The 15,080-nt window shown below is 32.3% G+C and overlaps 1 protein-coding gene across 5 annotated transcripts in view; it reads right to left on the bottom strand.

The window, feature by feature from the left end:
- RICTOR (RPTOR independent companion of MTOR complex 2) overlaps positions 1-15,080 on the bottom strand; it is a 105,118-nt gene that overhangs the window by 49,752 nt on the left and 40,286 nt on the right. For 4 of the 5 annotated variants that reach the window (XM_037529954.2, XM_037529955.1, XM_054688208.1 and 1 more), the window contains 4 exons: positions 10,464-10,528; positions 9,501-9,632; positions 5,519-5,582; positions 638-764 (listed from right to left, as the gene is read on the bottom strand). In XM_037529954.2, the coding sequence (XP_037385851.1) occupies positions 638-764; positions 5,519-5,582; positions 9,501-9,632; positions 10,464-10,528 (388 nt within the window). Of the gene's footprint in view, positions 1-637; positions 765-4,461; positions 4,531-5,046; positions 5,380-5,518; positions 5,583-9,500; positions 9,633-10,463; positions 10,529-15,080 lie in introns of those variants that run through there. The other variant, XM_054688209.1, reaches the window with a different exon arrangement.

Below are 15,080 nucleotides of genomic sequence, written 5' to 3'. Positions count from 1 at the left end.
AGAGTGAATATACCATTTCTACTTTTGGTAGGAGAAGTCTCTTGTCATTTGAAATTTCTGTGGTTTTAAGTGTAGTGAACTGTTAAAATCGCTGACTAGTTATGTATTTATTGTTCCTATTAATTTGTAGTAAATTATTTGTGACATTCATTTTTTTATTTGTTCTGGCACTACACGTTATCTTAAAATCTATAGCTGCTAAAATCCTTGTTTGATATCTTTTGATAACTCAAAACTCCTTTTCCTTATAATAATCAGAAATATTCATCCGTATTTTCACCCACTTAAGTCCCTAATGCTTTTGCATTTACAATATTTTTTTAATGTATGATGGATTTTTATTTTTTTAACCCACATTAAGATGTGGCTAACTAATCTGTCTGAGTTAGATTTTAGGAGATTTTATTATAATTACTGGGATTTGGAATTCCTACACACTAAATTTCATTATGAGTAAAACTCTGAAATTCAGAGAATTTTAATGTCACTTTAACAAGTCCTCTACTTCCTTGTCAGGAATGTTCTACTTTTTTACACGTTTGTTTCAATAACTAAAGAATCATGTATTAAAAGTATTAAGAAAGGTTGTAAATTCTTTCAAAACACTACATTTTTATTACTTGAAGAAAATTCTGACCTAGTTCACAGATAATAGCAATGCATGCTCGGACCATTCTGTCTCTTTCTTGAAGTCCATCATTTCCAACCGCTATTAAGGAGTTAGCCACAGAGCTAGGAAATAAGGAAGCATTCACAGTAATCATCTGCAACAGGAGGAATAACAAAATGAAGTTATTTGCTTCATAATACATTTTAGAAACCATTTTTAAATAGATCTTATTCAAACTGAGGTATTTATGACCTTAGAATATTTATAAAATCTAGCCATCAACTTAAATTTTCTGTTTAATATAAACATAAAATTAATATAACTAATAATTTATGCAATAAATGAAAACAATCATTACCATGAAAAAATACTTTGACTTTTTCCCCCTAATAGCTCATATTATATACTGGTTGACCAACATGATGTTTTTGTGATTAAAAGCTCCACTATAATAGGAACTGTATCTTAAACAACTTTTCAGTAGACACACACAGTAAATAGGTGGTAACAACAGCTGTCAACATACTGCTACACTATTATATTCCCGACTCTTTCCCCATATACAATCACCACCAAATCCTACCAATTTACTTCATTTTCCCAATTCCCTCTTCCATCATTTTCATTGATTTGGGCACTCATTTTTTTCTCAATTTGCTGCAACAGATGCTATCTCCCTATCTCTAGCCATCATTTGTTGCTCTGCCAGAAAGCACAGCTAATAATAATCAACAACATTTTAATATTTAAAAAAATTATGAGAATAGTATACATCTGATGATAAAACTGGATAAATCTCAGTTTACATTAAAAGTATAACTGGCAATATAACATTTGGAATATTAAAAATAGATACATACAACATCGATTTAGAAATCAAAAAACAAATTATATAATTACTATTTAATAAAATAAAGACTATTTAATAGATGAGCTATTTCAAAGTAACAGATTCCTGAAATGGGTGCAGGAATCACTTCTGCCCTGGGTGATAATAAAATATGGGGGGAAATTATTATTATTTTTGCATAGAAGAACTGGGGTGTAGGTCATAGATGTCAAGGGTAAGAGGATTCACCAGAGACATAGTGGGGAGCAAAACAGGCATTTTACTGAAATACACTGCTAAGGGGAACAGTGGGCGAGACAGGAGAGGTCTGATGTGCCACATGCGGATTAGCTCCCTGGCCAGGGATTTAACTCAGACCATAAGGGTAACAGTGCTGATACTCAACCCTTAGGCTACCAGGAGGCCCTGGGGGGAATTATTTAAATGTTCCTGTATGTTACTGGATTTAGAATCCTAATGGAAAAATATGACTTGTGGCAATTGAACTAAATGAAGGATATATATAGATTTAAGTCTTATAGAAAATCAAAGGAGAGATCTGATTAGCTAGAGTACTTGTAAATGGTTTAAGTAGCACTATATAATACTACAAAGTTCAACTGAATTCATAGAAAACTGTTCCACAACTATAAAATAGATTTTCAATAACCAAAAGTATCTACAACAGTTATCACATTCATTTTCAAATCAATATTTTCCACTAATGAGAAAACAGGGAAGTAAAAGTTAAAAAAATATAGCACTCTTCACAAGTGAGAAAATTCCAACTTCTTATAATACTAATTTGATTTCAATACTTGTTTCACTTCCAAGAAGAAGATTAGAAGAAAAATTCCCCAAACATTAAGAGGTATATAATGAATTCTCGAAAGAGTTAGTTAGGATGGCAGACAAACTGACTTTCAGAGCTAAATCTACCATCAATAAACCATTATCTTGGTTAAATCAATCCCTACTGTGTTTTAGTTTTCCCCAGTTATTAGGTGAGGAGGTATGTGACCATATAATTTCTAAATTCTCAAGTTTAAAATTCTATTCTATGAATCTCAAGTGTCATGTTACAGAAAGAAAACTTGAAATTTATATTATTACAAATAAAATCCTCTTCTTAGTTTCCACAGGAAATACACAAACAACTCTTACATTCTGTGTATATGAAAGAAAGCTTTACTCATAATCAATGAATATTAAGTAAGGGAAAAGTCATAAAATTTATTCTATTTAAGTAAAAAAAAAGTTTAATCACCTTTTTTGTTATGATAGGATATATAAGAAACAAATTATAGATCATGAGTAGGTAATAAATTTATAGAAATGATATAAAGGAATTAGAGAAGCACTGAGCTCTCTATAGGAAATATCTGAAATTTGAGTTAAGACTATAGAATGAATATAATGTGGAAGGGGTAGAAATGAAGAGAGTAGGAAAGAAGCAATAATGATAGTATTGGTGGCAGCCAGTTTGCCTATATGCACAATGACATAGTGATAAATGTGATAATTGGTTGGACCAAAAGTGGGCTCTGAATGCCAAGAGAAGCAGATTGTGCTTAATACCAAAAGGACTCACTGGCCAACACAGGTTTGGAAATTTGTAGAACTGAGTATTCCTTTAGCTTTACCATTATCTTAGCATGTATCAAAGGCAAGTGATTTCCCTAAATGAATCCCTTTTAACTATAAGAAATCTGTGACTGAAGAAATAATGACTAAAGAAAATGAGAGCTTAAATCAGGCAGGAAGTAAAATTTTAAAAGGATAAAGAGTAACAACCACTAACCAGTGGGAAAATTACATCGAAAATGAGAGACAAAAATCAGGAAGGAGTCTACAGTTTGGAAAGTGAGAGGAAAAACCAGAGACACCTGGAAAAAAAAAAAAAAGCAAGCAAACTATCCTTCAAATGAAGGAGATAGGTGAAAGAGAAGGAAAATTTATGTGAGTATCCTTTAAATACTGATAGAGCAAGTTATCCTAAAGCAACAAAGGTTTCTGCCTTTCTTTTAAAATATAAGATTAATACTTCTACAAAAAATTAAAAAACTTTTGAATGCCAAAAACTTCAATGACTTAGTAATCAATATTAACAATTTCAACTAGCTCAGCTGTCAAGATGTCCTTGGGGGGAAGAAAAAATGTGCTCCATTGTTAAAAGTACAAATGAAATCATAGTTCCTCTGGCCAATAGAGGCCACTGTTTTATTCAGCAAGTGTGCTTTCCCTTTAACTGCTGTTATCTAAACCAAGTAGGGATCCTGCATGACACTCTTCTTCGGACCCTGCATTCTACCTCCAATTACAAGAGATTTTTTTCTATTACTGATTCACAAATGATATCTGAATCAATTCACTCTTGTTCTTCAGAAGACAAAATAATACTTTTGTCATGGGATTACTAAACTATTAATGGTTTTTTCCCAATATTTTATAGATTGTAACTTGTATAAAACATTTTCATAAAGTTGAAATAAAACATTTACTAAATAATCCAAAGAAGCTGAATTTAATTGAATTGTCTGAATCGATTCGGAGTAGTCTTTCTTCTGAATGTGATTTAAAGTGCACCAATTTTCAAAGTGTGATTCAGGAAACTAAGGGTCCCTACAATACTTTCAAGGATTCTACAAAGTTAAAACTATGTCCATAATAATACAAAGACATTAAAAACTATGTCCATAATAATACAAAGACATTATTTGCCTTATTTTATACTCATTCTTTTACAAGGACTTCAGTGAATCTGGAATCACAACAGAAAGAAAGCAGGAGCAAATGACAATCCAATTATCTTGTATCAAAATAAACATTAAAGAGATTAGCAAAAATCAAAATACTACTACTTTAATCACTAAATTATCTTTTTGGAAAATACAGTTACTTTTTATAAAAGTTCATGTTTCCATGTAATAGGTTTATTGTTATTTTTCAAAAGTTTGTATTTTAATTTCTCACTTTTAATTCCTAGTGTTACAAATCATTGATATATATAACTCACACTAACCAATTTGTTCTTCAGAAACAAATTTTGTTTTCTGGTCTTGAATTCTCAAAATCATGGCAGTAGGAGGGACTGTATGAATAAGTAAAAAACAAATCCAATCTTTGAATTTAAATAAGAAAATTCAAATCATATCTTGATAAAACAGTTTACAAACAAAAATTTTGTAATCTATCTCCAATATTACTCTCAGAATGGCAAACTTCTTTTAAGACATATTACTAACCATAAACTATAAAAATGAATGGAAAAAAAAGGGGGGTCTACTTAATGTACAATCTCAACAGTCCACCATGCCAGAGCACTGAATTAAAAGGTGGAAAAGAGCTAAACTCAACTAAATAATTTTCAATGTTTTTAGAAACACTGATAAGCTTAATATTTGATATTTTTACATTAAAAAATATACCTCATGAAGAAACATGGTAACATTTTACTCAACCAGTGTTCTAACCAAGTTAATGCTCTGTTCCTTTATCAACATCACATCACATTATATTTAACAACAAAAACATTCCTTGAAGGCCTCTCATTAGAAGTATTACGGATTCTCCTTAATACCTCCTCTCTTGCAGAATTCAGACTGACCTTTTATCCTACACAATGGCCTGAACTGTTTATTGCAATTGCCAATGGATTATATCCAAATTCATCTTCGAAACAACCAGCTGTTAAATATTTAAGACATCCATTTAAAAGCATTAGCTCCAAATACACAATTAAGAGAAAATCAGAGTGGGAGCAGGAAATCCTCTTTCTTTAATGATGCATCAGAGCAACAATTTCATTTACATGTCTATTAAAGAAAGAAATATACTTTACAATGAACATTTTATAAAAAATATTGTCCAGGTTATACCCAATCACATAGACTATTAAACAAAATACTTATGCATACTCAGAAAATTAACAGACCAATTTAACTCATATATAACTTTAACAGAATTAAATTTTTAATAAGAATTAAGTCTGTAAATTTTAAAATTTCACCAGTCTAGATCTAAAAGTTCTGTATTTAATGTAAAAGCCATAAATCTTACTATACTCCCAAATAGCATACCTTTCTGACTAATCGAAGTGCTTGTGTCCTCTCTACCTCGTTGCTCTGCTGTATGTCAATGCACCTAAATAACAAACAAAATATATAATTACTGATAACATTCTTATTTTAAAATTTTTTGTTCAGTAATACTAGACCAGACCCATCTCCATAAAAGTCAATATGGTATTTAAAAATTTTAACATATTTTTCAGTACCAGCAGACATTTATTTAGTTAACATATATATATATATATATATATATATATATAGTGATAAATAAATGCTATAATAAAACATTCAAAACCTTTCATTTAAACCTTCAGGAAGGAATATTGTAAATGATTTACACAATGTTATATACCTGTAAATACACAAACATATATACACAGAGAAGTAAAAAACAGCAAAGTATCAGAAATCTACATAAAAAAAATTCACTGATCTTTGCTAAAATACAGATATTTTATGAAAATTATAAAGGGAAAATATTTCAAGATTATGTTTCAGTCTGTAATTTTAACCAGGGCCAAGATTCATATACTGTTCTTAACTAAAAGTATTATGTACTAGTCACAATAAATCTATTTTATCAAAACATAATTTAAAATGTGAAGTCAAAAAAAAAATGTGAAGTCACTTCAAAAATTGATCTCAATCAACTATCACTTAATCGACAATTCTGTATATAATTTATTATTTATTTAATTTCTAAAGTGTCTTTGGCTTACCAGGCAGAGTAATTTTTATTTGTTTAAGTAGTTCATTATTTTAACCAATTCTTTTATATACTTAAGTTAGCACCGATATGAAGTATACATAAAAATTGATTAGACTATATATAAAATACCGGTATACACACACACACACACAATATATATATATATATACAGTTTGCCATTCAAAAAGCATTTCTTTTACCTGACACTACTATTAATCTATAGCAATTTTATTAAAAAGTACATAGACGCTGACTTCCATTTCTGGCTACAACTAAAGTCGTGGAGCAGATCAACCCCCCTGCTAAAAACAACTACACAGGTTGAACAAGATACACATAGAGCAACTCTTAAAAGGGCAATGAAAAACAATCCACAGAAAGAGAAGTACAAGTTCCATATCCAGAGATTTTGTCCCTGGGGGAAGCTGACAATCCCATGAGTCTTAAAGGCATGAGCACTAACAGAAAGCAAAATCCTGCTAGATTAGAAACACAGGCCAAACTTTAGGGCGGCCAAAGTGACCAGGATTCGAGGGGGAAAATCCCAAAAAGAAGGAAACATGGATATTAAGTATAAATAGATATGCATTCAATCTCTTTCGTCAATTTCTATATTGTGCAAAAGAAGGGTTAAAATTCAAGAAACAAATGGGAAACTAAGAAGTAAAGCAGAAATTTCAACAGGCATAAATTATTCCAAGAAAGATGTTATGACTCAAGGGTGAGCAACGAGAAGAGATGTCACTAAACAGCCACACTTTCACGAGATCCAAAATAGTTACTTCCTAGAGCAAAGGTAAAGCTAAAACCAACCTTTAATAATCTGTGTAATAAGTTAACATTGCAGAATAAATCTTTAACCAAAAAAAAAAAAAAAAACATGATGCAGAACCAAAAATTTTGATTATACAATGTTCACATCCAATAAGACAATGTTTTCTCTTCTTTAAAACAATGGACCAAGTAACCAAAAACCTAGGGAAAAAGTGACAACAGAAACAACACAGGTGATTCACATATTGGAGTTGTCATAAAAAGTCTATAAATAACTATGATTAATATGCCCAGAGAAAACAGAAGGACAGATGGGAGAAATAAAGCTGAGACCTAGAGTCTTTAAATAAAAGTAGTGAAAGAAATACAGTAATGGAAATTAAAAATTCAAGAGATTGATTTACTGCCTGATGGAGGAATAAGAAAAAAACCTGCATGTGAGTAGAAAGTAACCACACTGAAGCACAAGGTTGAAAACTCTGACAAGAGAGTAAGGGCATCAGAGACATGTGGCAGAGTGAAGAGATCCAAATCTCATAGCTGAGATACCAGAGCAAAGGATTTGTATCAGGAAAAAACCTTTAAAGTAGACAAGGAGAAAACACCACTCACAAAGGAGCAACAAAAAGAAAGATTACTTATTTTTCAAGATGTTAAAAAAAATTCCAGAAATAAAAATGAAAGACTTCGTTTCAGTATACCTGAACTATAAGAAACAGTAAAGGAAATTCATCAAACAGAAAGTGATCCAAAATGAAAACAGAAATGTAAGACAGAAGAATGCTATAACAAGTGTAGAAAAATATAAATAGTTCCAGTTTAAAACAATAATTATTAGACTATCCTATGGGATTACAAATATATATAGAAATTAAAAAATACAATAAAGAAGGCAGAGGTGAGAAGATAAACTACATGACATTTCCTGTATTGTTATAGTGGTAATAGAAGTGGTACACAGTAATATATCAAAGATACATGTTATAATCTCTATGACAACTACTAAAAGATTTTATTTTTTTTTTAAGATTTATTTATTCATGCATATAAGAACTGGGGTATAGGACAGATGCACGGGAGGGTGAGAGGATTCACCAGAGACAGAGCGGGGAACAGAACAGGCAGACTGACTGAAATACACTGCTGAGAGGAGCAGAGGGCGAGACAGGCGAGGTCTGCCATGCCATGTGGGATTCTTGCCAGCCAGCCAGCCGGAATCGAACCCACGCTGCAGAGGCTGCAGACAGCTTCACAGTGCTTAGCTCAACTGCCTGCGCCACCAGGGGAGGCCCACTAAAAGATTTTATAAACCTAAACATTAATAGAAGAGAAAATATTGTTTCCCAAAAGAAACACAAGACCAAAACCAAATGGGACAGATGACTAACAGCAGAAGAAAACCTCATATAAGTGTGTGTATATATATATGTATATTTCTATGTAATTACATTAGATTAAGTTCATTTACCATGTATATAATACACTACCTTTAGAGGAAAGCACAGGATATCTTCCAAAGAGACTAAAAGCACAAAATAAAATGATTTAATGGAATTTTTTAATAGATGTGACTGAAAAGGCAAGGCAGACTGATTTGGACAAGATATTCTCAAATATATACCTAAAATGAATCATATCCAGATGACATCAAGAACTCCTACACAACAAAATGGACATACAATCCAATTTACAAATGAGCAAAAGATTGGGAGGCTATCTAATGAAAGGTGCTTAACATTATCACTCATCAGGAAAATGCAAATTAAAATAACAATGAGAACTCACAATGAAAACAACAGCAGAAAGGCTATAATTACAGATTGAAAATAGCAAGTGCAGATGAGAATGTGAAGAGACTTGAACTCGCAAATAAATATTGATGGTAGCATATAAATTGGATGAATTGTAAATTGGTACAATTACTTGGGAAAGCTGGTAATATCTATTAAGACTAGCTTTATATAAACCTTACAATCTAGCAATTCTACTCCTACACACACACACACACACACACACACACACACACACACACACACACCATGGAAAAATAAGTGCTTAAATCTATCAACAGACTTGCACAAGAATATTCAGGGCAGCTTTTTTCAATAGCCAAACACTGAAAGCAACTCAGAAAATCATCAATAGAATGGAATGAATAAATAATTTTTTATAACATGAAATACAAAACAATTAAAAATTGCATGGCTAAATGTCCAGATAATACTTTGGAAATAAAAGCATTAAGATTGTATACTCCGAATGTATGATGTTCAAGAAAAGGAAAAACCATCAATAGTCTAAAATGAAAAATGTGAGAAGAATGGCTGGTGAAACGTAACTTGACTGGAATGCTGCAAATGTTCTATACCTTATTTAAGATTATAGTGTACTTGTCTGTACATATATGAAAAAAATAACAGGTTTTATCATAAAATTTGAATGTTTTATGATCAGTATGCTAAAACCTTAATACATAATTTTAAAAACAGAAAGTTCTAGGAAAATTACCTAGCTATTAAATAGTCCACTTTCAATTTCAGCACTTTCTGCAAAATACTGGAGTCTTGGATGAGATATCGAAGAGCTCGTAAGCCTGCTGCTCGCACTTCTTTTGCTTCATTCAATAAAGCTAACCGCAAACTGTATGAAAACAAGCAAAAACGTTTTACTGCCCAAGTTTCAAATACATATAAAAATTATGGCACCAAATTATTAATTCAGTTGAAATATGCAAAACTACTGGTAATTTCACTTATATAAAAATCAATCACCGTGACAACAGAACTTCACTAATGTTAGTTTTTAATCTGTGCCTCCTTGATACATTTTTACCAATCAAGAAAAAAGTTATTTGAGTTTTATTCTACCTTCTGTAGTTTATTTATATCAACAGTAGAAAATTAAATATTTTTTTTCAAGCTGTATCACATATATGCCTCTACAATCTATTTCCCTCCACCTGCCTACCTGCCTCTAAGTAGGTTAGAGAATCATTCGTTTAATCCAATGAATAAAGCTTTATAATGGCAGGCACAGAGTAAATCAGTTGTAATTCCTAAGTACACCAAAAAGATGGTTATAAAACTCTAACATTATGCCTCTATTGATGGGTGTGGGTAAATCAGCTTTGTTATAAAAATACTTTGTGTTAGATCTAGAGATAATTGATCTGTTTTTGTTCTGGCATATGAAGACTCAATTTGTGAATTTCAAATTTAACTCATAAGTTTAAACTATTGAAGTCCAGGTATTTTTCAATATTGGCATTAGTTCTTTATATGTGATAATCACAAAATATCAGCAGGAAGAAAGTTTAAAATATTGGAGATTCTGAATTTTTCCATTGTTCAAATATCCATTTCTAGAAAATCTAATGAGATGTTACACTATCTTATTTTCAGTTTTAAAATTAATAAAATTAAAATCACTAAAATCTAGAAGGGTAGAAGGAAGTAACTGAACTAGACTTACCAAATTATGATATCCTCATAGTTAAAACCCAACTTTTCTTCACTGTGGCCTATATCACAAAGGAGCTGTCCGAAAAAGTAAGTATGAATATATATATTAATTACATCATTTTTTAGACTGGAAAATAATGTATTTCTCTTTAATAAAATTGTGAAAAATATATGACCCACTGTTCAAACATGCAGATTATTTGACTCACCAGTTTTAAGTTTCTTAAAACGTAACCAATTGCTTTCTTATTCTATTTTTCCTTTTCAATAATTTTGTTTTAAAAACTATTCTCTCAGTTATTACCACTGAAATTACAACATGCTATGATGATTTATTATAATCTAAAAGGAAATACTATTTTACCATGTTCTCAATAATGTTATGATCTTTCAACACTTCATTTATTTTCAACACCTTTCACTTATTGTTTTTCTACCTTTCTCTTAAGTACCATCATACATTAGTTTTATTTACCTCCTATTAGGCCACTGGAAAAGGCTGAGTCCAGATTAGGTTGATCTCCTGGTAAGACTTTCTCCTCCTCTAGTTTTCCTTTGTGCTCACTTCCTGCCAAGTTTTAACTGAACCTGTCGTTCAGGGACCAGTTCCAGGAGGATGACATATCTAATTTTTGTCTTGCAAAAATACTACGAGCTCCATTCTGATTTTTAAGATTTCCTGCCTAGGTTTTCTTTTTAAGACTTATATATTTATGCAAATAGAACTGGGGTGCAGGCCAGAGGTGTGGGGGAGTAAGAGGATTCACCAGAGATAAGAGTGGGGAACAGAACAGGTAAATGTACTGAAACACACTGCTGAGGGGAGGAATGAGTGAGTCAGGAGAGGTCTGCTGCGCCATATGGGTTGCTCCCTGGCCGGGGATCAAACCTGTGCTGCAGTGGCTGCGGACAGCTCCATAGGTTGTGTCTTAACCCCTTGTGCCACCAGGAGGCCCTCCTCCCTAGGTTTTAAACTTAGCAGTGAGTTCCAGGATTCAACAAATACACTAAAGGGATAATATCCCTATACATAACTTCCCCAGCCCACCAAAAGTTCTAGGTTGTTTTTTCTGTTTTTGAGCACAAGAACTCTGGGACCCATGCTTAGTTTCCTGTCCACACTCCACATCAGTAAGAATTCCCCAGACAAAAATTGTTGGGTATCTCTCATCCATAAGTCTCCCTTCTCTGAAGTTTGGCTCCTATACTTCTTGTTGTCTGAGCAGTTCCTATCTGCCTTCAAACAGGCTTTCCTAGTTGTTTTCATTAAAAACGCTGATCTAACACTAGTTTCTTTCACCTAACCTGGATGTAGTCTGAGTTTTGAAAACTGATTTTTAGCTAAAAGTTACATAAAAGTTTCTTAAGTTATTAAGAAATGGGCATAATAGAAATGGATCAAAGGCAAAGTCATTTAATACAGAAGAATCAGAAGTGTCTTCAAATGCTATTATTATTTATTTATTTTTGCGTACAAGAGCTGGGGTGCAGGCCAGAGGGGCAGGCAGTGAGAGGATTCACCAGAGCCTCAGTGAGGGGAAGAACAGACAGAGTGACTGAAATACACTGCCTAGGGGAGAAGTGGGAGAGCCAAGAGAGGTCTACTGGGCCATGTGGGTAGCTCCCGGGCTGGGGATCAAACTTGTGCTGAAGTAGCTGCAGATAGCTTCATAATGCTGCGACCTAACCCCTTGTGCTACCAGGGAGGCCCTGCTATTATTATTCGTCCTCAATAAAAAGTTATGAACACCTTAGCCACTCAGAACAAACCAATCAAAGTTACCAATACATTTGACTTTGTGAAAGAATGTATTTTAAAGGTCTAATGTTTTAGGGGGGGAAATGCTTGCAGTACAAATTCACTATCTGTCTAAACTTTCCTATCCAATTTCTTAATGAGAAGCAAAAAACGGGAGATGTTCCTAATAGAATAAGATAGGGACATACTCTATTCCACAATTATTAGAAAAAGGAAGCTTAGAATTTGTTTACGTCACTATATAAAATACATTGCTTTAAAAATGGGAAAATCATTAATTTCCTACACTAATTATTTATATATAAAACTCAATTTCTAAAAAGGCAATTATTTCTATTCTTCCACTATAGCAGTAATGGATTTAATGGGATAAAGTGTCTTGAAATCCTAGAAATAAAGTATATAAAGCTTTGTCATGTCAGAGGTTACAGTTTTTCTTCTAATAATGTACTTGATTCTCATATTCTGCATTATATTTTTCACGCTTGCCAATTATCCTTGCAGAAAAATACAATTTATAAAGCATACTTTCCAAATTATCCACCTCTTTAGATCACAAAATATATGACTATTTATCACTTAACATTTGCTAGAGTTAGCAGTTCTGATGAAATGGTAAAAAAAAAAAAAAAAAAAAAAGCAAACATTATGATCCCCCAAAACACACACAATTTGGAAAATATTTACAAAGGAATACCATTTTCTGCTATCTAACAATAATGCATTTCAACTGCAAGAAAGATTTCTCTGAAAAAAAAAAAAATTCTTCTCAGGTGGAGTCTAGGAATTCACAAATAAAAACTAAAATCAACATTTTCTGATGAAACACTGCTTATTTGTCATAAGCAGGACCTATTTTTCGAGGACAGTCATAAATGATAGGGCAATGCTTTCAATGGTAATTCAAGGTGACTCCAGGATTATAATCCAGGGCTTAATCAGTCTTACATGAAAATATACCTTTCATGGAAAGTTATCCCAAACAGAGACTAAACTTTTTTTAATTATATTTTTTATTTTCATTTCTTTGTGTCTTTCCATTTCTTTGAGTCTTCTTTTAATTCTTTTAACAATGTTTTCTAGTTTTCTTTGTATAGGTCCTTTACTCGTTTGGTAGGTTTATTCCCAAATATTTGATTTTTTTGTTTGTTTCAATTATAAAAGGATGGTTTCTTGATATCTTCTTCAGATTTATTGTTTGCATATAGGAAAGATACTATATTGGTTATATTCAGCTTGGTAATGTAACTGATAGTCATAAAAACACACGGGATGGTAAAGGATAAAATTGTGACGCCTAATAATTCAGCATGTTATGTGACCCTTAGGTTGCTATTTCTTAGAAACGTCTTCTGTGTGTTGCTTTTGTATCCTGCTTCTTTACTAAACTGGTTGATTATTTTGATTAGTTTTTCTGTGGAATTTTTGGGGTAGAGACTAAACTTTTTAATGTAAGTTAATTCACATGTATCAAGAATAAAAAATTAGAGAAGACACTGGTAAGATTCTCATGGTCTAGTTAGCAAAGAAATATCATACTTTTTTCATCACTTCTATTACCAGTTCATTATTTTCAGTTTCAAGATAATAGAAATAAGAATTATTTTAATACTAAATTCTTAATGTGACTAACTCACTACTTTATTAATCATCATCTAACTTAACAAAAATTCTTAATACAAATCAAACCCGTTAGCTCTTACTCTTGGAAAGAGGCAGGTTGAGAAACAGTAAGAATGCTGAAGTTGTGTGAATTTCAACATTGGGAACATCATCCCTCAACTGTCAACGGAATATTAATCAATCTTCAATTATTAGGCAGCAGTTTCTTCAGTACTACCTTAGTCATTATTAATAAACTTCCTGTCTCCTGTATGTTATTAAAATGTAATACTATCTGCCCTGTCATACAGGCTTGTTTGATTAAGAATAAACCGCTGATTATGATTATGTTTAGAAATTATGAAAGACATTTCTAAGAATTAGCAACCTAAGGGTCACATAACATGCTGAATTATTAGCCGTCACAAGTTTATCCTTTGTCATCCCATTTTTTTATGACTATCAGTTACATTACCAAGCTGAATATAACCAATAGATTCAGAAATACTTTAGAGATGGTAACAGTATCCTTTGTTAGCAAAGGATACTGTTACCATCTCTTTTTATTACTGAAAACCATAAAAATGATTTATTTTGCTCACTAGAGCTACAAAATGGAGAAACAGAATGCTATTATTATATTTTCGCAACTCTTGAATTGTTTTGCCTAAAATTAGGACCCATTATTTGGCCTTCCTCATCTATGGGGCGAATTCCTCTTTTTACTTTAGTTCAGTTGAATAAAGTTTGTTAAATTTGTTACTTATAAACAAACTTAACCAATATCACAACTACAATTATTTTATGAGCACAACTGTTTAATTTGTTTTATATAAGCAAAACAAACACTATTACATAATGTATTTAAAAAACTTTTTTTTAAAATCCTTGTTTATTTTTTCACACCATAGGATTTCTCCCCTGGGGTGCAGTCACTATAGTTTTCTCACCACCAGTACCCACAGTCCACTACACTCCAATATGTTATTATTTATTTGTTTGTTTGTTTATTTATACAAGCACTGGGTATAGTCAGAAGCACAGGAGGGTGAGAGAATTCACGAGAGACAGAGCGGGGAACAGAACAGGCAGACTGATGAAATACACTGCTGAGGGGAGCAGTGTGCACAGCAGGAGAGGTCTGTGCGCCATGGGGGACCCTCGCCAGCAGCCTGGGATCAAACCGGTGCTGCAGAGGCTGCGGACAGATTCACAGCCCAGCGCTCAACTGCTGCGCCACCAGGGGAGGCCCCCAATGTGTTATTT

The sequence above is a fragment of the Talpa occidentalis genome, unplaced genomic scaffold, assembly GCF_014898055.3.
Source record: "Talpa occidentalis isolate TD23 unplaced genomic scaffold, MPIMG_talOcc4v2.1 talOcc4.6, whole genome shotgun sequence".
NCBI classification, from domain to species: Eukaryota; Metazoa; Chordata; class Mammalia; order Eulipotyphla; family Talpidae; genus Talpa; species Talpa occidentalis.
Note: the sequence above shows the minus strand (reverse complement) of the source record. Positions and strands in the feature narration are given on the sequence as shown.